At 36.8% G+C, this 26,112-nt stretch overlaps 1 protein-coding gene across 8 annotated transcripts in view; it reads right to left on the minus strand.

The window, feature by feature from the left end:
• Window positions 1-26,112, minus strand: part of dock10 (dedicator of cytokinesis 10) — a 102,483-nt gene that overhangs the window by 33,974 nt on the left and 42,397 nt on the right. For 7 of the 8 annotated variants that reach the window (XM_046876099.1, XM_046876101.1, XM_046876096.1 and 4 more), the window contains exons 2-10: window positions 14,815-14,934; window positions 11,074-11,163; window positions 8,491-8,573; window positions 6,617-6,689; window positions 6,235-6,375; window positions 2,879-3,013; window positions 2,546-2,732; window positions 271-356; window positions 100-183 (exon numbers count right to left, since the gene is read on the minus strand). In XM_046876099.1, the coding sequence (XP_046732055.1) occupies window positions 100-183; window positions 271-356; window positions 2,546-2,732; window positions 2,879-3,013; window positions 6,235-6,375; window positions 6,617-6,689; window positions 8,491-8,573; window positions 11,074-11,163; window positions 14,815-14,934 (999 nt within the window). Of the gene's footprint in view, window positions 1-99; window positions 184-270; window positions 357-2,545; window positions 2,733-2,878; window positions 3,014-6,234; window positions 6,376-6,616; window positions 6,690-8,490; window positions 8,574-11,073; window positions 11,164-14,814; window positions 14,935-18,547; window positions 18,779-26,112 lie in introns of those variants that run through there. The other variant, XM_046876100.1, reaches the window with a different exon arrangement.

Below are 26,112 nucleotides of genomic sequence, written 5' to 3' on the forward strand. Positions count from 1 at the left end.
TGAGAGTGTCAGTGAGAGTTTTTAAGCTCTCAGTTTGAAGAACATGATTCTCAAAACTCAATTTGTTTGGAGCAGAATTTCTAAATGAATTTGACGTACAGGAGTATCAGGATCCAGCGAGAACAAATTCAGCCTTTCTTCTCTTCTGGCTGCTCTCACCGTCTCTTCAGTTTCATTGATGTACTGATAGAACAAGACAAAAGTTTGAGCTTAGAATGTATTCGAAATTAATTGCAACCAATAATTAATTAATTAAAAGATCAATGTTACCTTGGCTAATTCGGGATTGATTCCGTTTTCCGTCGTTTCCTCATTTTCTGTGAGACAACCGTTATTCAAGGGCAGATCTAATACATCTGAAAAAAAGTCGGAATTAACGTTTAAGTGTGCACAGATTTATTCATATTTTTTCTAAAGCACTGTTTTATAAATACTTCCAGTTAGACAGAGCATTTTGCTACCAGATCAGTCGTTTCTTTTTTCAGTTTCAGATCTGCTAAGTATTTTAGGCCTGGAATGTAAACAGGTTTAACTTTTATAAGCGACAGTGCCAGATAAACAAAGAGATGATAGAAACAAAAAGGCTTGCTTGTATGCAGAACCAAAGCACTGAATGAACACCTACAGTTGATAATCACCTCCTGCAGTGTTTATTTGTGTGCAGCCAGACTGTAGGTGTTCATTCAGAGCTTGAGGACAGTGCTGGGTAAAGAGAGCAGAGACAGAACGAAGCTAAAAGGCGTCAACCTGCTCAGCTCATGCTGACTCAGGTACCTTATAACCCTAAGTCAAGAGTTTCACTTAGTTTATGCTACAAGAAAGCACTAATTATGCAACAAATCAATTGTACTCAACTACATTTTGTGAAATTAGTCGTTCCTGTTGTTTATTAACGGATAATATTTTAACTGGTCAAGCAGTAAAGCCACCAATCAGGGAAGAGCGTGCACTCTGTTTTGAACTTGTTTTGGTTGGCGCTTGGTGGTATCTACTTAGAACGAGCATACGGTTTAACGTCAGTTCAACAGCCAGCAAAAGCTTTGTAAAAGGAATAATTGATGGAAGAAACTCCTGACTCTAACTTGCCCCAACATCTGTGGTCTTATTTGTGAGATTTTACAAATTAGTTGAAAAGAAGGTTTTGAGCTCATAATCATTTTAATAATTATCAGTGTTCGAGTAATTAATTGATAGATTGGTGTGCTGGAGTAACATTAGAGTCTTTTCACATACACTAAGTTAATTAAAGTCTTGTGACAAAAAGAAAAATGACATTATAGCCATAATAAATCATAGTACTTTGGCTACCTAAGTACATTTTGAAGGCAAATACTTTTGTACCTTTACTCAGATTTAAAGCTCTTGTAAAAGTTTTACAAAGTTTAATGCAGGGGTCTTCAACTAAAATTGCTTGAGGTCGAATAAATAAATAAACCCTCCTCGCCAGCTGAAGTCCGGACAATTATATAAATAAAAACATGAATTGATTCTTTTTGCCTGATTGAAGAAATTAGTGTAGACATTTTTATTGGCCACATTATAAACAAATAAAAAAAAGCAAAAATCAAAGATAAATAATAAAAAAAACTCAAGTGCTTTGGTTTCTGCTGAACTGAGATTACAGATCATTAGTAATGAACGCATACCTCACTGGTTAAAAAAAATAAAAAATCTCATATCACATTTGAACTTTAAACGTATTGTCTCGACCTAACTAAATATATCTAATGTATCTCTTGTCTCTACGCTTCAAGTTGCAATGGTAAAATATCATCAGCAATATCATACAGAAACACAAACAGGTGAAAATAAAGTGCCAGTGTAGGAAAAATGAAAGTGGAAAAACCCCTTTATCTGTACATGTGTACAGTTCATTGTACAGTACAAATAAATATGTAATAAAATCATCAGTTAGGCTGAACTGAGTTGAAATTGAAGATGGAATCATCTCGAAAAACTCGGTTTTTAGCATCAACTTTTCTTATTTTTGAGCATGCCATTGTTTTTTACTCTTTAAAAGTTTCATCTGTTTGCGCATTGCTCTCTGCTCCTTCACTGCACGCACCACTGCACATCTGATCATAGCAACAGTGAGCACAGAAACTGTAGTAGCGACCCAAACGGCTCTACTGAGCTGACCTTGATTTGCCTAATATAAATATGATTTTATTAGAAAACAGAGTTTGGCAGATATTATATGAAAAGGCTTCGCGGTCCGGCTGAATTCGGACCGAAGTTCGCCAGTTGGCGACCTCTGGTTTAAAGGGAACCCCTTTTCCTTTACTAGAGTAAGATTTTACAGAGTGAATCACTACTTTAACTGAAGTACACGGTTTGTTTACTTCGTCCACCACTGACACTCATATTTAAAAATGTGTAAAACCATTGTTTCATGCAAAACCTGGCTTACGTCTGAGAAACATTCAGTTCATGGTTCATGGCATTATACAGCTCCAAAACATCCTGCTTCTAAGCTCTATGCTGTTTCATAACAGATCTGATCGTTTAAAGGGTATGAATTTAGTGCTATACATTTTAGACTCACCCTGTTTAGTATCTGTCAAGTCCATGCTTTTGCGATCTAGAGCCGGACCCTCAGGCGGGCTGATCTGGAGTATACGATTTAACGTGTTGATCCAGTCCTCCATGTCCTGTTCGCTCTCTGCTGCCAGCACAAAGTAGGTCACATCGTTCATCTTCAGCTCAATGGCGTGCTTCCTCAATCGACTATTCTGTACGGAAAACACAATGATCAAGACCTTGACAAGGACTTTAAAAGTCTATCTGAGCTACCAAAATAAAATACTAAAATTACTTTCAGTGTGATATGCAATACTGGTTTTATTTGTTGCGTTTCAATTGAGTATTCAGTACTAACCTGAACTACCCCTGTACACGAGTCCAGAAATATGCACCCTTTAGGTTCCTTTGAGATTTTCTCATCTTTGTAGAAGTTCATGATGTAAGAGTTGTCAGTTAGTTGTGTCAGTTGGAAATATCTTCTCTTGAACGACTGCAAAGACAAAAGTATAAGCGTAAGCATAAACAACAAACCACTTGCTTATAAACCACTACTGTAATGTTCAAATCAAAAGTAGTGCCATATAACAACACACCTTAATTTTATAGATAAAAGAATACTAATAATAGCCAAGGCCAGACTTGGACCAGATCTCATAATCAGACTTTAATTTACTGTCAGAGTTCCTTAAGCTACAGTATATAGGGATAGTTTTGTGGACAACTGTCCATAAGAATCTTTTTTTTTTTTTTTTTGTACTTTTTGAGCATCCATATTCTATATTAGGTCCCATTTGCTGTTATGATGACCTCCAATCTTATAAAAAAAATTTAAACTAGATTTTGGAGTGTGCTTGTAGAGATTCTGCTCATTTATCCCCAAGGCTGTTCGTAAAATTGGATACTGATGTAGGGTGATGAGGCCTAGGGTGCAGTCAACATTCCAATTTATACCAAAGTTGTTCAATAAGTTTAAGGTTAGAGCTCTATAGCAAGCCACTCAAGATCTTTCACTCAAACCATGCAAACCATATATTCATAGACCTGGCTTTGTGCATAGAACAAGTTTGGAACTCCTAGTTCAAGTGGGAGAAAATGTAATGCTACCCAATCCAGAGACACCCTATACAATTGTGTTTCTAGTAACAGTTTGGGGAGAAACCAAATACTTTGTGTTCCAGTACTTGTATCCATATAGTAAACCTAATTAACAATTATATGCTTTCAAACTCCTACATGGAGCTGGCCTTGTGCACAGGGGCATTGTTTCGGTCTTCTAGTTGAAATGAAGGAAAAATGTAATGCTTCCCAACCCAGAAACTTCATACACAATTGTGTTCCTTTAACTTTGTGGCAACAGTTCAGCAAAGAACTATATATGGCATTAAAAGTCTGGAATCCCAATACTTTTGGCCATATAATGATTTCCCTGGGTGATGTAAAAAATGTGTAAAAATGTTGGTCATATCTAGTTGGTTTGTTTGCTCTACAGGGACACGGTATTAGGCTAATTTGTAGCTAAAACACTTCCACAGTTTCTTAAACTCAAATAAAGAACGCTTCATTAAATTTCACCAATCACCAGTTTTACCAAGGGCAAACAAATTGTGGCAAAAAAGTAGACAATACTAGCAGTTATCTCACATAATTACCAAAAAACCCTATTGTTTAGTCCTTGTTTATTAGGTGGATAATTTAAAGAGTAAATAATGCCTGTGGAAACTGGCTAGGTGTAAGTGATGTCAATTACTTCTGTGTTTCAACACATGGATTCTACGTCTCTGCCAGGCTTTATTTAATTATTCACTTTGTCTTTGTGAAAGCTAGGCCCTGCCAGCATGCTAAATCAAGCTGCTTAGCTGGAAGGTTGTCTAAATCAACTTTCAACTAAAACCAATGCCTAAAAGAAAATAAAACGCAGCATTTGAGCATATACAGTACTTTCATGACTGATTAGCTTATAGCATGGTAGCTAATACATCAAAAAACAGCTAGAACAAGCATCCTATCTAAGCTTTTATTAAATTGAAAAAGCAAAATAAGCACAAGTATGTAAAAAGATCACCTAAAAATTGATATTTTGCCAAGTCTTTACTAAACTTTGAAGTAAACACCAACAAGGTTCACTAGTTTGAAATAGTTAGCAATTTCTGTTATCACATTCATGCTACAACTTTGCCATAATGTGCTTTTGTTTTAGAACATTAAAAATGTGTGTACTTTTAACACCTTTCAGAGCATCGTATTTAAGTGTGAGGTGTGTTTCTAAAAATAACCATGCAAGTGCATCATCTCACTACACCAGCATGCCTTTGCCATAAAATGTTTTAACCTTTCTCCATTTTACTTGGGCAGAAACATATTGCAACTTAAATCTACATGTAAAAACAAAGAAATAATCCCAGAATAGGAAAACAATGGCAACCCAACCACAAGTTAACTTTAGCTGTGGTTTAGCTGTGTGGTAAATGCACTCCAAACAAGGAATACGATTTTCAAAAAGTGAAATGGGACTACTCATTGGATTACTTTCAAATCAGGAGAAGTTTCAGAAGATAAGTTTGTGCAATCTTTAACATTTCTTTAACATCAATAACAATTCAGACACAACACCACACTGTGATGCAAAGCATTTCTAGTAAACTGACCACATCGATGTACAGGATCACATTATCTGGAAATCCGAAATGGAAGACGATGGTTCGACTACAAGCTTGCTGACATAATGGAAAAACAAATGTGCACTTTACAAAGCCAAAAGTTTCAACTGCATTAGTGCAATGACTTCTTGTTGGATCATGTGACCCGAGTAATGTGAAGGTTCTCATTACATTTATATGTACACTTAATCCAAACCATGCCCTGAGGTATTAGGGGTGTTTGTCTCAATTTAAGCTTTTGCGTTGCAGTCTTGCATAGACAGTTTTTTTTTTATTGTGTGAGGTTTTATACTGTTTGTACCTCAGTAAAGCCGGCCTGTTCAAAATTAAATGGCTTTTTAGTAATAAAACACAACAACGCGTGCCATTTTATATATACAACCCCAATTCCAAAACAGTTAGGATGCTGTGCAAAATATAAATAAATATAGTTGTTAATGATCCCAATGCAATGATTTCCATTACAGAATCATAAATGTTTTAAATGCAGTCTCGCAGGACTCAAATATCATAGGCATCCAATATTAAGGAACATTATTCTGAAATTGTTACACAATTTGTAAACACAGTCCTTCACAGATTAGTGAAGCTCTGCCCACCTTTACCTCTGAGAGACTCTGCCTTTCTAAGATACACTATTTATACCCAATCATTAGTTGCAAAATGTTTCTTCAAATATTTAATTTTAATAAAACTTACTTTTTTTCAGACTTTTGTTGCCCAGTCCAATCTTTTTTGAGATGTGTTACAGCCATCAAATTAAAAAGTACCTTATTTCTTTCTATATTTACTCAGTTTAAACATTTGATATGTTTTTAGGTTGTATTAAGACACAGCATTCCAACTTTTTTATAATTGGGCTTGTATATATACTGATCAGTCATAACATTAAGATCACCATTGGGCCCTATTATGTTGGTCCCCCTTTTGCTTTTTTCCCTTCTTTAAGAGAAGCACTTTACCCTCTGTGCGTGATTATATTTCCTGATTAGGTGATTATTCAGAAGATTAGTGAAAGAGCTCGCTAAATGAAGTGTCTGGCTCATGCTCTTACCCGAACTGTGATGCTGTTGTTGACCGTGCTGTTGAAGTTCCCTTTGTAGAGCCAGCCTGATTTAAAGACACCTGTTCCTCCTCCTCCACCACTACCTCCACCTCCTCCTCCACCTTTGGATGATGATAAGGACGTTGTGTCCTTCAAAAAAAAAAAGTGCTTTTTCAGTTACAGAGCTTAAAATGTTGCTGACACAGGAATCTGTGAGATCTGTCATCTGCTTTGAGCCAAAATGAAACAAAGCAAAGCAAAGATATGTGAGACTGAAGAGCAGAATAAAAGTATATATAGTGAATAAATATCTGTCTGGGTTTGGTTTTGCTACAAGTTCTTGTGAGATCTTAAGTGATTTGCAAGTGGACATGCAGCACCAGGAACTGACCTCATCCTTATCTATGTCTTCATGGTCGAGCTCGAATGAGTGAGAGGGCAATTTCAGAGCCTTGTACAATTTCCTGTTGTTTTGAGAGAGAAAGAGATCACACAAAAGGATGATGGTTAAAAAAAAGAACAACTCCCCTAGAAAAAAGTTCAATAGAAAACATTAAGGAAAGAGTATCCTCTAATCCATCATCAACAGTCTTTTTTCGAAGCGATTTGCATGAAAACGGAGGACAGGAGAGGATGAGAGCGAGACGTCCATTACATTAACAGGCATGCGCAATTTCCACGGCTCCGCGTCTTACCCTTCAAACCAGTCGTCCTTGATGAAGCTGCCCGTTCTGAATCCTGTTCTTGATTTAATTTTTTCCTCTCTTCTCTCCATTTTATTTTCATTCCTCCCTCTGCCTGATGGCTAGAGAGCTGATAAATGGACGACGGGTAACCTGATTTCTGACCTGCGCAATTTGCGGGCTCCGCGTCGGAGTGCGTTTAGCCATTAAGAGGCCACGGAATAGCAAGGCTACATTTCCTATTACACATTCTATATCTGCTGTATTTCCCATTATATCAGGCTGTTATTTTCCATGTGCTAGAAGGGTGTGGAGGTAAATCTGAGCTTCGGCATGTCACGGTGGGCCATTGGTCAACTTGTTTTGCTAACTTTTAATCAATTAAAAGATAGCACCATAGGACCTCTGGTGACCAGACGCTTCAGCATCTGATTACTTTTTAGCAGGCAGATGTTTAAATTTCCCAGATGTGAGTGGATCATTTTACAACAGTAGAGTTTCCTTGCATAACAAATTTACTGGTTCTTCATGCACCATTCTTCTTTTTTTATTCTTTTCTGAAAGACTCAGAATCTGAGCATATAGAATGATGTAAGGAATATAATATAACTGATTGTGCTGTTAAAGGAAAAAAATAAAAGCAATGACATCGTGTGATTCAGCCTAGTCCACTGAAAAACAGAGATAATGTTACCGGAAAGCAACTTATCCAACTTTTACAATTGTATAAAATTTGACACTATAGTAATATAAATAAAAAGTATAGTACTATAGTGTCATTTCTTACAATTGTACCTGATTAAAATCAGTTGTAATTACTGAAACACATATGGTTTTAAGCTTCAAAGCTGACATTCTTTATTTTTTAAATACCCAATGAGAACAGCATTCATTAACACACAACGTAAAATCCTGTAACATACCAAACAAACATTGTTTTTACATACTACCCCAAAGATTTTGACTCCCAAAATGCCCCTGCATCTTCTATATCATGTCGTAGTGACTAACAGTGTCGCCCTGACAGGACCCCACATTCAGGTGTCCTTCACTGCAGTAAGGCTGCTTTGTTTGTGTCCAGGGAGCTAAAGACATGTTGGCTAACAATTCGGTGTCTACCATCTACGTGTACAAGCACACACAGTGCACACACAGTACACACACAGGCTTTCTGCTGATATCACACACTAGTCTTAGACCACACATGAAAACAGGCTTATTATTACTATTGTTGTTGTTAATAATAATAGTATATAATATTCATCTCTTCTTTAATATTATAATGTATCTTTTTGATATCCTGTATATCAAAAAGACCCTATATTTTATACATATTATACATATATATTTTCATAGAGTTTTTATACATTTACTCATCCATAGAAATTGTGTACTTTATGCAACACAATTAAGCTCACAAATAGACAAACTTTGCTAATGTTGACATGAGGAAGAGAGTTTGTCATACCTAGCACCTGTTTCTGACTAATATCTATCGATGTCTGAGGAATGGTTCGTATTTGAACTCACAATCTCCCAATAACAGAATGAACGCATGTCTGTTGCACTATTATATGAGTACCTGGGCAGTGTGCGGTAGTCCCCTGCAAACTCCTGATACTTGTATTCGACCACGTGCAGCTGGGAGTTGTAGTACTGACAGGCCTAAAAGGTAAAGGCAGAAGGAAATCACTTTAAAACGACAGTTATTGGCTTGACTTTATCAGACAGAGCAAGACGGAAACAAAAACAAAAACAAAAAAAAAAAAGAAAGAAAGCCTGGGTACATAGAAAGCCAACATGAAAAACTTTGCATGTACTTACGATCATGATTGTGGTTGTAAATGGGTGTTAATGTTATGGACGGTGCAAGATAGTTCATAATAAATTGTGCCTGTCTAAAGATATCTATGTAAAGCTTCAATGTGTACTGCTTCACTGGATATCAGGCTAAGAATATTTTGAGTCTACAAAACTCCGTTTTGGACATAATATAGTGTGAAAAGCACAAATAATACTAAATTTAACACTAAACACTAAACGCTAAATAATGTCCTAATTTAGAAATTTCATGAAAAGTTCATCAGGTGTTCTTCTAGCTGGTTGAACTACTAAAAACCTAAAACACTTATGGGAAATGTTGATCATAATGAAACTTTTATATCAGATGTAGAACATACAGGAATATACAGTGTTAGAACAATCATCCCTGATGACTGAGGAACTTTTGTTAGTTTGCAAAGTTTTTACATTTACATTTTTCCAGAACTTGTATGATGAAATAACTCAATTTAATTTAAGGGTGAAAATAGACTGAATTGAAATATGTTGCAACTAATAATTTTCTTAACTTGAAATTTTAACTACCTGTTCCTTCCGTTGAAGGTGATATCAAAATCACCATGGCTGTTTACACTTTGAACATGCTCCTTCTTTACATTTAAATTTGTTCCTAAGCAACTTATTATTGTCCTCTGTTGTTTCTATACAGTAGCAATAGCCTCTAAAATACAACCCCAATTTAAAAAAAGTTGGGACACTGCATAAAAAACGTGAAAATAAAATGTGAATAAAAACAGAATGCAATGATTTACAAATGTCATAAATCTATAATTTATTCACAATAAAACAAAAAACCTATATCAAATGAATAAACTAAAAATATATCATATTTTAAAGAAAGAATAAGGTTATTTTTAATTAGATGGCTGCAACAGGTCTCAAAAAAGTTGGCACCCAATATTCACTTTTGATTAAATTATTTACTGTAAAGAATGAGATATTTAACTGTATTGCAATTTTATGTTGAGGAACATTATTCTGAAATTGTTCCACAATTTGTAAACACAGTCTTTCACAGACTTCTGAAGATCTGCCCGTCCCAATGTATCCTGTTCAATTTTCATAAAACTTGACTTTTGTTGTTCATACAACTTTTTTTCGACTTTTGTTGCCCCATCCCAACGTTTTTGAGACATGTTGCAGCTATCAAATTCTAAATTACCTTATTTACTCAGTTTAAACCAATTTTTTTTTATGTTCCATTGTGACTAAAACGGGTTTTTGAGATTTGCAAATCATTGCATTCTGTTTTCATTTTTATTTTGCAGAATGCCCCAAAGAACCTTTATACTATTTTATTATAATTTGTAATACTGTAGTAGGTATATATTCATATTGATTATATTTGGGGTACTAAATCCAGTTTAATTTACTGCAGTGAAAATCTGTGGATGTGGAACTACAGTTCTATGCACAACCTGATCTGACTTTCAGAACGCACAAGAGGTTTAGATAATTACCAGATGTGATTAATGATTAAACTTCATTAAACCACAGAAAAAATGGGATTAACTTTGTCCCTCACGGGAGATGAAAGGACATGCCGTCTGTCTCGGTCTAAAGCTCGGTGACACAGCGTCAGATTATCAAATAAATAAGTAAAGAAGAGTCAAGAGAACAAAGATATACTTTGTAGAAGCTGTGACATTGTTGTCTGGGATTTTGTATTGTTTTCATTTTTTTTATTTTTTTTTTATCACAGCCCTGGAACAGAACTGAACAGAAATGTTAAGTTCCTCCTAAAACACACACAAACACACACACCCACACTTGTACTTCAGCAGCACATATGGTATGAATACTCAAACATCATTTTATTTTTTTTCCCTTTTTATATATATATATATATATATATATATATATATATATATATATATATATATATATATATATATGTGTGTGTGTGTGTGTGTGTGTGTCAGTGCATGTGTTTGTCTATGTGTGTGTACATGCTTTTCACAGCACAGTAATGGTGTGCAGTCATTTCCTCTACACACACACACACATACACTGAATTAGGTCAAACCTCCCAGAACTGCTGGCTGAAACCAAGCTGGGAGGCAACATCAGACAACCAAACCTACATTTGGCATGTCACCACAGCAGCAAACAAACACACACACACACACACACACACACACACACACACACACACACACACACACACACACACACACACACACAGATATATAACCATGCACACAGCTTTTGGCTTTACCTAGGACTCATTGTCACACCAGCTGGATTACATCACAGGGCACACACACACACACACACACACACACACACACACACACACACACACACACACACACACACACACCTGTCTGACCAGCAGACTTTCAGCCTGTTCCTCTGCCCCCTCTGGCACAGTGGATTGCTGTGTTCGTCTCTCCTGAGGAAGCGTAGACACCTGTGTGTAGAAAAACAAACACAAACACAATTCACATTCGGGCAAATATATTTTTTTTAAATGTTACAACATGGCAAATAATTCAACACTGAAACTTTCAATGTTCTCACGACACTCAAGGAGCAAAACCTTAGCCCAGATATGCACAACAATAAGACATTTTTTAGCCACACAATTTTTGCAAAACGTTACACACAGTGTTTTGCAAAACACCAAACACACCTCTATTTTAAACACAAAAATCTCCCTTTTTTGCCATTTCAAAGCAATTAAAAAAAGGCAACAGGTTAGGGGGTGAGAGGAACAGGTAGACCTGGAGGAGGACGAGGACAATGAAGACGGAGAGCAAATTTTTTAGATGCATCATTGCCCTCATCATCAGAAAAATCATTGGCTACAGAGCTATTTTGCTCTGTAGCCATTCTCACATATGTATACAGAGTACACACACATTGTCCCTGCAGAACAGATGGATGCAGAGCAGATGATATATGATGACATCTGGGACAATGTACCTTTCACCGATCTGCTCTGGTTCAAAACTGGTTTCATGATCATCCACAATTTTTACTCCAATCCTTCCTACCATACGCTTTCTTCCTTAACGCCATTGAAGAGTGTTTTCAGCAGGCAGTGGAAGGTTTACAATGTCAGGATATGTCAGGATACCCCTCCTTCCATTTACCTGCGACCTAATTGATGCAGGGTCTGTGCAAGTATGGATTCACCTTAAAGAAGATGTTCCCTCACTGTCTTGTGAGAGAGGACATCGCCTGTGATGTGGATGAAGTGCTATGGCCAAATTCAGCTAGGTGAAGTAAGGCTTAGGTTTCAAACCTAATTAACTTTTAAGTTCACAAGTTCATTTCCTATATCGTATTTAGAATGTTATGATTTTTAGTGCAAAATGAAACCTTCAATAATGCATGGGTGAACTGCGGGTTTTACAAATAAATATTTTCATCAATATGCAGTACTGCTCTTGTGTTTACTGTTTGGTCAGTATATTGATGTACTTTACTCTAATAATGTCTCTGAAAAAATCAAGCCCAAACTTTAATCATTAGAAAATTTACACAGCAGTGTGTAAATGAATAAAACAGAATCCTATTGACTGAACCTTGTTTGTTCCATATTGTGTAAAATTTGGATTTTATAAAACTTTTGTAAAGTTTTGAATCAAGTGTTATTAACTGAGGTGTTCTGCTATTTGTGTGAATGGATATGTGAATTATGTGTAGTGTTTTGACAAAATGTGCCTTGTGTTAAAAATTGTGCTTAAGCTATCGTAAAAAATTGTAAGAATGGCTTTGTTAGCATGTCCAGTATAACTGACTGACTTAAGCATGGTTTTGCTAGCATGTCCAGTATTACTGACTTAAGTTAGGCTTTGCTAGCATTTCCAGTATATGCCTATTGTAAAGTACACAGCTATCTAGCTAGATATTTAAAAAACTTGTGAATATGTATGTATGTATGTATGTATGTATGTATGTATGTATGTATGTATGTATGCCTAATGATCAATTAGCCCATTTCTCAAAATAGCATACATTTCATGCTAGTCATTTTATCGTAGCTTGTGCAGGGGTGTTCACTGAAGTGCATTTTGATGTATTCTTTGCTGTTATTTTATTAATATTATTAAAATGTTAACTCCTTAATATATTGACTTTTTCTTTTATTGTGACAAAGAAGAGTCAGTTCAATAATTGCTGGACTAGTAAATATTATGCATATTTAAATTAGACATTTTTGGAAACAAGTGAAAGAAAATAACACTGCTGCATGTCACATGGCTGAAAGACGAGTGCTGATTTAGCACTAGTTGTCAGCAGATATAAACAGCATGTCAGCTGGATTTATGCAACCATGCTGAACAGAACGATTTAAACCCTGTACGTCCTGTTTAGGAGATTTTTCCCGAACATCTAATTAAAAGAACTTCATTTGAACTGCTGATCTAATGATGTGCATTAATGTGCTTATGAAGTCACTAATGAGCAGACATCAAAGCTAATTAGCCCAGGTGAAATCAAGAGATCAGAATTTGCTAAAACGGGACAACATGTGTCTGTGTGCTTTTTCTTTTTGGCATTAATAAACTCGTGCCGTTCTACCTCCTGCCTTATCAGACCACATCAAGTGGCTTCTCCATAGTGTATGTTGCTTTTGGTCTATGTGTGCATGCTTTATGTGTGAGCATGTGTGTTTATGTGTGTGTGTGCATTGATGCTTGAGCTTCAAATTGCAGCTACGTCTATAAATCTGACAAAAGAGGATGTGGTTGTTGACTGGGCCTATGCCTGCTGGTAGTGTTCTCTGGGCCATGCCGGGAGAAGTGCAACACACTCGCACAGACATACACGCTACTATAAATGTCAGCAGCATACACACCAGACAGAACTGTCTCTGTATTAACCAGTTTGTTAAGTGCCTTCATCAGCCCTAACATGATAGGATTACACACTCACTGGTCACTTTAATAGGAACACCTGTAACCCTACACATTCATGTCATACATCAGCCGATCCTGTGACAGCAGGACGTCACGTAAAATCGTCCACCTATGGGTCAAGAGCTTTAGAAAGTGCTCACATCAAATATCAAGAATGAGGAAATATGGTCATTGGTGACAGACAGGCTGGTCTGAGTATTTCCGAAACTGCTGATCATGTGGGCTTTTCACATATACCAGTCTCTAGAGTTCACAATAGAATGGTGTCAATCATCTGCAGACAGTTCTGCAGACAAAAAAATGCCTTGTTGATGAGAGAGGTCAAAGAAGAAATGGCCGAGGTGGTTTGAAAGGAAACAGGAACTTAAATAGACCTTTATATTGTGGTCTGTAACAAAAGCTACATTATAAACAACACATCAAACTTTGAGACTGTTGCGCTACAACAGCAGTAGACGGTATAGTGTTCTAGTCCGGTATGACAATATTTTCAATGATATAAAATGTAAAGTTACATATTTAGCCAGTTAAAAGCAAACACAAAGAGAATGAGAAAGAGTTTCTTCCCACAGGCCATTCGGAGTCTAAACCAGGAAACACCTAGCACCTACTACCTAGACTTCTCTCTCTGTCTCACTTTTTCTTCACTGCACAAATTATTTTGCACAACATACACATTCATACAGAATACGGCATGTATTGAAATGCTTTTTACGACTGTCCAACATCTAAACATGAAAATAAAAAAAGAATATAAAAATAAAGTATAAAAATATATATATAAAAATTATAAATTATAACTATGGAGTATAGAAATAAAGTTGAGAATAAAAAAATGTGTGTGTGTGTGTGTGTATATATATATATATATATATATATATATATATATATATATATATATATATATATATATATAGAATACAGAATAAAGTGTCCCAGTGTAATTGTCACTAAAGTGTCCATGTGTTGGTATTAATGTGATACTGTGGTGTTCCAATCCGGTGTTTATAGTGACAGTGTGCAAAGGTGCCAAAAAAATTGCAGACATTGTAAACATACTAGAACACTGTATGTATATCTGTATGTGTTTCTTTTGGGAGAATTGAAAAGTTATGTATAAATTATATAAATAAATTAGCATGAACATGTGTGCACGCACACACGCACACACACACATACACAAATGTACTCACAGTGAAATCATGGTCTGGGAAGAGCAGCAGTTCTTGTAACGGATCCACCCTAAGCTCTGGCTCTAGTTCAGAAATAACGGCCTCATAGTCCAGAGGATCGATCAGCTTCGGCTTCTCCTGCTGTATGTGCCAAGAGAGAAAAACAAAAAAAATCAAGTACAGGTTTTAACACTTCGGACGGCATCCATGTTCTTCCTACATTTCTCCTTGCTAATAATAACTGCTTTGTTTGACCACTTCACATTCATGAGTTTAATTTGACACACATTTAGAGGGACAGAACTAAAAACATTCATGAAAATAAAACAGTAGCAGGCAGAGAGAAAATATCTAGAGTATCTCATCTCCGTGATTACAGCTTGAATGTTGAAACCATTGTTTTAGTTTTAGAAATGGTGTGTATATGCCGGCTTCCCAGAATTCTTTCAAAAGAACAAGCTTTGCAGTTCATATCAAAAAAATAATAAACAGTCTCCAGCTGATATTTACTGTTGATTTGCTGACATATTCGCTAGCCCCAATGGGTGTGACTTAGCAATCACAGCTGTAACATTTTTTTCCCCCAGATGTCCACTAAGCAACAGTAAAAAAAGGAATTGCAAAAAAATTGTACCAAGGCAGCAAAGCAAACGCAACCTCTATAACAGAATCAAATGAATTTGCCACATGCCTTTCAGCAGCAAAACTTTCGACTGATGAATTATGTCATCAGTGTCAACAATGGTCTTGTTTAGATGAACATATTTTTTAATTGTTGCAAGGGAAAAGTCTGAGGGCATGAGATCAGCATATAACAAGTATTTTAATCAGTATGTGGGCAAAGGTGTCATTTTCTGTTGGCCAAAAAATGTGGGGGACTTGAGTGTAGAAGTTGGCTGACCACATTAGTCATGTATTGGAATTCTACAAGCGGAAAATGGCACATGAAATTAAAACCTAAATTAAAAAAAAAAGGTTACCACCACCATCATTATCAGCTTCTCATTCTAAAGTACATCTGATAAGTGTTTAGACTGAGTGAGCGTAGACGTTGGCTGTCCACATTAGTCATGGACTGGAATTATACATGCGTAAAAACGCCACATGAAATAAAAACCTAAAATCAAATCAGATCACCACCACCATCATCTTTTTCATCATCACCATCAACTGCTCATACTAGGGTACATCTGATTGCTACCTGACTACCCTTTTCACTACATATGTTCTCACTCAGGCATGTTTCATGTATAACTACTTGTGTGAGGTTTTTTTGCAAATCCAACCAACTCACAACACGAACAAAAATAGAACTGCGCTCGCAGTTCCATTTCCAGAGGACACTTAAGGTCACTGATCTTTATGAGCCATCAAAAAACTACAGTTGCAAGAAATTTTTGCCAAATCCAACAAAGCCACATTCAAATCCCTGCAATAAATAATTACTAATAATCCAAGTTGCTACTAAGTCTGTGCCACATTGGGTGTATGTTGCCAGATCGTGTCCATGGTTACTCAAACACAACAAGAATATGGATGTGTTAGCAATTAAAGCTGATAGTCCTTGTTATCGCAGCTGGTCCGGAATTTCTCAATAGTTGTTGTTGTATGAAAATAGGTTAAGCGTTCAAAGGAACTTAACCATACAGTCTATACAGGGTATGCCATATTTGCAACAATCACAATAAGTATAAAATGTCAAAATATTCTGAACACCGTACTTTGTTTGGGGGAAGGGAAAAGGTTTGAGACACAGACCATAAGCTTGGAGCTTTTAGAACATCCCGCTCCATTTTTTATTCCCCATTTGCAATGAATAACTTCCACTCTTCTGGAAAGCTGTTTCACTAGATTTTAGAGTGTGCTTATGGAGTATGAACTCATTCAGCCACAAGGGCATTAGGAAAGTCAGGTTGATGTACTCTGTGGTACTGGTACAGGTGCTGTGTAGGCCTGGAGTGCAGTCAGAGTTCCAAATCATCCCAAAGGTGTTCAATTGGTTTCAGGTCAGCTTTATAGCAGGCCACTCAAGATCTTCCACTCCAATTTATGTAAAGCAGAACTTTACAGAAATAGCTTTGTATACTTTTTTTTGTATCTTTTTACTTAACAACAATTAACTTGAACTGGAAGTTTGGTCAGATAGAAAAATATCCCAAAAGCTATCACTCATGTTGGCCTTCATGGATCTTTCTAGACCCATTGCACTTCAACTCAGAATAAAGTATATTACACATACTATCTCACAACAAATGATCCTACACACATTCATTCTTCATTCAATTTAAAAGAACGTCAATGAAACACATTACGAAAAGAATTTGTAGTCTCGCTTATATTATAGCAGCTATAAAAAGTAGTTCTCTTACCAACTTTTTTTTTATAGAGGCTACTGAGACACATGTTGCTGCTTGTAATGTTACTGAGAAACTGCAATGCCCTCTGTCTTGAAAGTAAAAGTACAGCTTTGACTGTAGTAGCAAAGTACTGGCACTGTAGACTCCTAGACACATGTTTAATAAGCATGTCTCATAAAACATTACCACTGACCCACAGGGAAGTGGTAGACTTCTGGAATGCTGGATTTCTGATGGGAGGGTTAAATAAAGTTGCTCTGGAAAAGGGCATCTACAGAAAGCTGTAAAAAAAAGTATAGTCTGTTTCTACGGCACATCCCGCTGTCCTGGTTCTGTTTCATGTAAAACATTCGACTTGTACAAACAGTTGCTGTTATAGAAATATAATCGATGGCTGATTTTGATGGATCGGAACTGAACAACCAAGAGTAAATGATGCCATTTTTCATTTATGGCATTTGGCAGACAATTAAAAAAAAAAGCAACTTACAAGTGAGCAGTTTCAGCTTGGTGGTGCTGGGATTTGAACTTGTGACCTTCCAATACAGAGTCCAACGCTTTAACCACTAAGCTACCATCACCCCATGTTGTGAACACAGATTAGCCATAACATTCAAACTACTGACATGTGAAGTGATTATCTTGTTACAATGGCACCTGTCAAAAGGTGGGATATACAAGACAGCAATTGAACAATCGGTGCTCGAAGTTAATGTGTTGGAAGCGGGAAAAATTAGCAAGCGTAAATATCTGAGTGACAACTAGTCCAGAGCTATTCTTTATCACATTTTTGTTGCAAGCAGTAACAACGAAACATTTGTGAAATTACACTTCTTTGTCACTCCCATTTGTACCTTCAATATGAACATATGTGCACTCAACTTATTAAATAGAGGCCTATTCGTGCCCACAACAGTCAAAAAGGGGAAGATCGCACACAGGGATCTCAGGGGCATCCCCAGTCTCCATGGGAACGAGTACTATTTTTTTGCATCAGATTGGCATAACTACGGTACAAACCTTCTATTCTGAGGAGTGCAACTCATCACCACACACCATAACACATGTTAACTCAGATCAACCATACCCAGAATACAATAAATGCACAGACGTATAAAAGTGTCATGTACTGTATGTAGATAAATATATATAAACAACATATATATAAATATTAAACTGGAAGCCTTTAAATGGAAGTCAAAAAGGGAAGTTCAAGAAGAACAATTCATGTGCAATACAACAATGTGGAAACAATGCAGAACCCCAAAGTTCTCCAAAAAAAGTTTTACAACTGAAATAAAGCTACGAATGCCACATGATGAAAAGATGAAAAGAAAGTTTTGTCAGTGTATAGAGGAAACAGGTACAGACTGAGAGACATATAAACGGATACATACACAGCTTATTCGGCTGAAATCTGCTCGGGCTCGTCTCGTTTTTCTCTTCTTCCGAAAGGTGATTTTACTCCGAAAGCTCATCCTGACAGATCTTTACGTTCGCACGAGCTGTTAAGAAACAATAGCAATGAACACGTCCAGGGACTGAAGACTGGGACTAAACGTGTTCTTTTAAAGAAGAGAAGTAAAACTTTCCGGGCTACATGTGAAACCTGTCAGCTCAAACCGAATGTGTCACCAAGAGAGGAAGTGGGGCTGAACTGCTGTGATGTCATTACCCAGTGACTGACAGAGAGAGCACAAATGCAACTCCATAAGATCACGTTTGTTTTAAAATTACGGGACAGTCTAGGGACAGGAACAGAACAGTAGCTATAATGGCTATCATCCTTTTTCCTGTGAGTGTGTATGTGTGTTCCTGTGTGCTTGTCCTTGAACATGCAGGCTATCAAACTTTAGTCACAACAATTCAGAAATAATACAGCTCCTGTAAACACCATTACAAAATTCTGAAATAGTGCAATAATGATTTTCATTTGATTTCCAGAAATCTGTAGCAATATCTGGCCACAGATTATTAACAAGCTAGGATATGCAGAACAATAAGGAGTTTTACTGTACTGTAGTGTATATGTGACAATTAATAGCACTCTTTCTTTCTTTGTTATAACAAAGTATATAATCAGTATATATTTTATATATTTACACATAAAAAATTCCATATATCCGACTAAAATTTTCAACATTATAAGAAAACCTGTTTGCCTTAGTAATATTTACACTCATAAATGTCCTATTAGCTAATCACACAAGCTAATGTTTCTTCTAATGTACCTATCCAACGTTAGCAACCAATCAAGTTTAATTTTTTTTTAAATAAATATTATGCACTATAAGTAGCTAAAACCCAAATAGTTTTAATATAGCTCTCTGGCTAACTATTCATCAAAACCAGAAACTTTGTTCTGTAGCAGCTAGTGTTGAAGTGAAAACCACAGGGTGGGGATTAGCACTGACTTAATTCAGGGTAATTTAAGTATGCTGATTCCTGATACAACTGGCTGTTTAAAACTGACTACACATGTCTTGAGTCGTGATTTGATTTTATATACGGCTGTATTTTGTTTACAACAGGAAATCAGGCAGGGAGCATTGGCAAAATGTGTTAGCAAACATCAGATAACAATGTTTGAGAGCTAAACAAAACCAGTAGAGGTTCACACACTGGTTTTATATCCATTCAAAATTTTTAGGAATGCATGGTTTTAGCTGTGCATTCTGGTGTATACAGTTTGCTTGCAAGTTTGAACACCAAATCAGAAATGGTAGAAACCGAACGGCGTGAGTACTCGGATACTTATGAGAGAGAAGATAAAGACTGGCATTTAACACATGGAAGAGGAAAAATAATGTACAACAGAATTATATAAGGTAGTAAATGACTGGTATATTGTGATAGAAGAGTGTTTGCAAGAGTGAAAGGGAAAGTTCATAGAATTGTGGTGAGACCTGCAATGTTGTATGGTTTAGAGACAGTGGTATTGAGTAAACGACAGGAGGTGGAGCTGAAGGTAGCAGAGCTGAAGATGTTGAGGTTTTCGTTGGGAGTGACGAGGATTGACAGGATTAGAAATAAGTTTAATAGAGGTACAGCACATGTAGGATGTTTTGGAGACAAGGTGAGGGAAGCGAGATTGAGATGGTTTGGACATGTGCAGAGAAGGGACATGGGGTATATCAGTAGGAGAATGCTGAGGATGGAGCCACCAGGAAGGAGGAAAAGAGAAGGGCCAAAAAGGGGGTTTATGGATGTGGTGTGGGAAGACATGCAGGTAGTTGGGTTGAAAGAGGCAGATGTAGAGCACAGGGGGGGTTTGGAGACAGATTTTCCGCTGTGGCGACCCCTAATGGGAGAAGCCGAAGAAGAAGAAGAAGAAGAAGAAGAAGAAGAAGAAATGACTGCGCTATCTACATTCAACTCAAACCATAAACTTAACTTTAGTAACCATAAAAAAAGCCTTATTTTATTTCTGAATGTTAATATATTTCTGTGGAAAAAACTACTTTTTGGGACCAGCCAAATGTCCCAGAAACTGCTTATTTCCTTGTATTTTCTACACACATCAGTGTCAAGAGTTTAAACAGAAAATTCTGCAAAAAAAAATCATAAGAACATCCGGTGAGCAGCAGATCTGTGGGCAGAAATGTCTTGTTAATGCGAGAGGTCACATGACCATGTCCGGACTGCGGGTTTAAACTGTCTACAGTAACTCTTTACTTCGTGGTGAGCATAAAATCGATCTAAAAAAGACACACAACAGCAGGAGACAACTTTAGATTCCATTCCCTTTGGTTTAAGAAAAGGAATGTGAGGGCACAGTGGGCACAGGTTCAGACATATGACAATTCAGACAGACTAGACAGTTAAAGACCGGATAAGCAGTTTCCTTTCAGTCGGTTTTCTGTGGTCTGAAGCCCATAAGTAGTACACTTTTACTCAATGACGCATCTTATGCAAATTCTTAGAACCAAATGGGCCTGCCAAGTAAAAAATGAGATGAGATGCCAGAGATGTCTAAACTTGTGGGTACATTTGGGTCCCCAATACGCTATAAAACAAGACCACAAACACAAATGTGTCTTGAGGACCTTGAAATGTTTGCGGTGCACATTGCCGTTTTTCTAGTGCCACCCTGTATCTAAGGACACCTGAGACGTTTACACGGGCCAGATTCTCTCACTGGATTTCTAAACCCTGAGAATACTCTTGCCACCATGCATGGTCTGGATCATGTTTCCCAACCCTGTCTCGGATCCCTGCTTCTGCCCTGTCTACCCTGATCTCTGGTTTTGAACTCTGGAGTGTTTTCTTGGTTTGTGTTTTTGCTCTATGCCAGCTCTCTACATTTTGGACTGTTTTTGGATTTGGTTTTGTCTTTGCCTGCACTGCCCTGTTTGCCTGTGTTAAAACTCTGGACTGTTTTTTGGACTTTGTTTTTGCCTATTTTTTTTTTTTAATTGTAATCTTGCTTGCATCATTTATTAAAGACAATTTTTGCTATGCAACTGTCGCATACTGCATTTGGGTCCAGTCTCCACTCACCCACATTACTGACATTTGTTTGCTCTTTGAGTCATCTTGAATTTAAAGTCATGTATTTGTTTGTTTACATTTACAAAATTTGGCAGATGCACTTATGTACACGTGATTATTAACATCTAAAAACAAATTTTTTTAGTAACACAGTATACACCTGCACATTTGTGCAACAATCTTTAGGCAGGAGCACAAGACATAAAATCCTATACATACAGGACAAGACCTTTGCGTTCACATCTATCATCATAATGTTATCTTGGGAAAAATGTGATCTCTATGACTTTAACTGTGGCATGGTTGTTGCTGCTAGCTGGGCTGGTCTTTTAGAAGTATTTCAGGAACTACTTATCTCCTGGGATTTTCACACGCAACAATCTCTAGATGTCACACAGAACATCCAGCGAGCAGCAGATCTTTAGACGGAAATGCCTTGATCATGTGCGAGGTCACAGAATAATATCTGGACTGCTGGTTTGAGCTGATGCAATGTTTATAGTAACTTTTTACAGTCAGGGAAAGCAAAAACTCGATCTCAGAAAGAACACACAACATACACAAAACCTTGAGGTGGATGAGCTACAACAGCAGCAGACCACATTAGATTTCATTCCTGTCAGTCAAGAAGAGGAATTGGAGGGTATAGTGGGCACAGGTTCAGACGGTTGGCAGTTCACAGAGACTACACAGCTGAACAGTGTAAAACCAGATTCTGTCTTTAAGTCTGTGAGTTTTCTGTGGTCTGAGTTGGTCTTCTGTAGTTAAAGCTCATCAGCCACCAATGCATCTTACGCAGGTTTTTAAAGCAAAATGTTCCTACGAGGTAAAAAAAAAAAAACTATAGATTTGGCATTCGATAAGCTATTAAACATGGCCCCAAACACAAATGTGTCTTGAGACTTTAAAATGCTCTCTTGCTTGCTCTTTGTGTCATCTTGCATTCTCCTTGAGGTGAATTCAAGATGACACAAAGCTTCCTTGAGGCCCAATATCTTGTGGTGTCTGAGCTACAACAGCAGCAGACCACTTTAGATTCTACTCAGACAATTTAGACAGACAAAACAGGTGAAGACAGGAAAGCAGTTTCCTTCTTCTGATCTGTGAGTTTCCTGTGGTCTGTGGTGGTCTTCTGTTGCTAATGCCCATCAGTAGTACACATCGTTAGACACTAAGGTGCCTTTTGCCATTTTTTTCACAAGCATTTTTTCTGTTAGACCACAACCCAAATATGTTCCAGACTACATTCATACCTACAGAAACGAATAAACACAAGAGGGAACACACACACACACACACACACACACACACACACACACACACACACATACAAATAAGAATGATAACAGCCAATAATACTTTTTCTGATATAACTTTCACTGAATTCAATGTTTTTTCTATTACAGAAACTATACTAGCCAACCATGAATCTTCTGTAGGTGTAGATTTCCATCATATCCAGAAGATTTTGACAAGTTTTAAACAAGTATATTTCCAATTTGGAAATACCATGGAAATGGTATTGATGCATTTTAGCACGTAATGCAGAAAAAGGATTATTGCACTATATGGAGAAATGTTTGTGGACACCTGACCATAAGATTCATACATTTTGAACATCCTATTTCACATTTCCACCAGATTTTGAAGCGTTCTTGTGGAGTTTTGTGTTCATTTAGTCACAAAAAAGTGACTAATGTCATGTACTGCTGTAGATGAGGTGAGAAGGACTGAGGTGCAGTCAGCATTCCAATTCATCCCAAAGGTGTTCAGTAGGGATGAGGTCAGAGTTTTATAGAAGGCCACTCAAGATCTTCCATTCCAACACATGTAAAGCATAACTTTATGGAGCTGGCTTTGTGGACGAGGCATTGTCATGCAGGAACAGGTTTAATTCTCTGAGTTTAGGTGAAGGGAAAATGTAATAACACCCCAAAACATCCTGTAAAAATTGCATGCCATTTTTGTATACTTCACTGAAGTAACAGTTTGAGAAAAAGCCTAAAAAAGTCATTTGTCCCAATACGTTTGTATACTATAAACACATTTTTGGATCCTTACGTTGCATTTCCTATTACTGATATAGCATCCAATATCAACTGTTCAAGGCAACAAAGACAGGAGCATCCAGACTTAATTGCTTACCTAAAAAAAAAAAACAGAACTACAACCATGGACATGCCTGGAATTTACAGACAATAAGGCTGGGAAGAATAGTGTTTCTACCCCCTCTGTGAATGCTTTGAGAAAGCTCAGATTACCTCAGACACCAGCTGGTGGCATGTAGTCCAGGCTGATCATGATACGCACTACATGTATACTGACATGTACAGACTTGGAATTTGGAAATCTAAGCAGTTTACTCAAATTTTTACCACAGCACAATAAAATTCTTGGAAAATCAAGAACAGGTGTTACTCATTATTGTTTCTATAGTAACATCTAGCATGTTTCATAAAATTGAATTCCTTAAAAACAAATGTGCATAAAAAGATGTAATTGTTTGTAATTGTAAAGATATTTCATGTGAAAAGAACAAGCATTTTTTTGGAAGGAGACTCCAGCATCAGTGAAAGAATTGAAACATGAGAAAATGTTCAGCACAGAGGACTTCTCTTTTTAATTTTTTCCTCAACATGACAAGCTGCATTTTAAAAATGATTTACATACAAGATATAGGAGGTTGGTGCATGATTGAAAAAGATACCAAAAAATATTGAATTTCTAGTTCATTGTATGGAAATATTTCATTAAATCCACTGTGGACTTCTGCATTTTATTTGTTGTGTTCGTTGCCACATGTACCTGTTTGTATACTTTTTCTGCCCTGCATCCTCTTTGCTCAATGGTTTGCCATTCGCCTGACTACTGTACTATGTTTCTGATTCCTGCTGTTTTGGTTGGTTTGCTCATTTATTAAATAAAACGTTCTTCTGAACACTCTTATTACTTGACACTTATAATAAAGGTTAGTGTTGGCAAATAATCTTGCTATAAAATGAGTATGAAATATAACCCTAAAACGTGGTACAATTGAGAAACAATAAAAAAATGTTTAAGTTAAGCAACAGTAATCCTGTGTATTATAATTTATTTTCCTTAAGCAGCATGCTCCCATATAATAGTCATTACATAATCATTAGGGCTGTCAATCGATTAAAATATTGAATGGCATTTAATTGCATTATTGTCATGAGTTAAATTAATACTGTGTTTTTTAATACTCTAATCAACATAGAGCATGAAGACAATAGAATATTCTTGAATATTCTTTAAAGTAATTATGGTGTTTTAAATAACATTAATCATCAGAACACCAAACAGAACTTTTGCTATGTTTCCACACTGACGGTTTTAATTGCCGGATGTGTGCATTATGGTGCTTGATTTGAGACTTGGCGCATCAGTAAAACAAACGTTTAGTGATTAAAAGGTTTTTGGTTAGTTTTTATATATTTATTTATATTATTCATAAAAATTGTCAAACAAAAATGCATGCTGAATTAATCATGCCTAATTAAAATTAGTACCATTAATTTTGACAGCCCATTAAAATGGTACGATGCATAAAAGCAATGCTATCCATGATTTGTTTCTGGTCCTGGTATGAGTCATGTGATATGTGATAACTCTGAGCACCAGTGTGGCATTCTATTTGATGTGTTGGATTTGTTTACGATTTAAAAAACTCTAGGTTTAATACATGCAATTGAATTAGAAGTAAATCAGAACCAAAAAAATCCCAATAAGCAATGAATATATTACAAGAGAGCCCTAAATCCATACATGTTGAAGTGGAATCCCCCTGGGCAATTATTAACGCTAAACCTTTATGCTAATTCTAATGATTTACTGTGAGAGCCAAGCTAATAATAGTGCGAACAAACACTTGTGCCTCCTACATGTTCGCCTTTTTTTGGGGTTTACGTCTCTTCAGCCGTCATGCCGCAACTCTAACTCCTTTCTAATTCTAGCCTTTACCCTCTTCCTGTTCATTAAGCAGCATCTACATGCTCACTTGTTCTCCTACTCTCCATCCTGCCCTCCTCTGCAGGAGGAGTGATAGCGCTGATTATGTCTGCAAACTACAGCTGTGTGGGATCAAAATAGAAGCCGAGGGGTGCGTGATTAACGGTCATGCTCATCAAATGCTGACGTGAGAGAACGAGAGAGAGAGGGAGAAAAGGAAAAAGAGAGAGCAGTGACAATAAGCAGTGCGCACCATCTGCTCTCCATCACTCATGATCGAATATAAGCATCAGCAGTAGTGAAGAGAAAGACACATTGAATGGAGGTAGAGAGACACAAACAGAGAAAGAGAGAGCGAGAGAGAGAGAGAGAGAGAGAGACTGAGAAGAAAGAGAGAGGGAGGGATGAATGATAAGAGATCGGGAGCATATGGAGATGGCACCACTCTGTGCTGTAAGTGACAAGCCGGCACACATATGTCTGTCTCACACACACAAATCTA

Source organism: Silurus meridionalis, chromosome 20, assembly GCF_014805685.1.
Source record: "Silurus meridionalis isolate SWU-2019-XX chromosome 20, ASM1480568v1, whole genome shotgun sequence".
Classification (NCBI taxonomy): Eukaryota; Metazoa; Chordata; class Actinopteri; order Siluriformes; family Siluridae; genus Silurus; species Silurus meridionalis.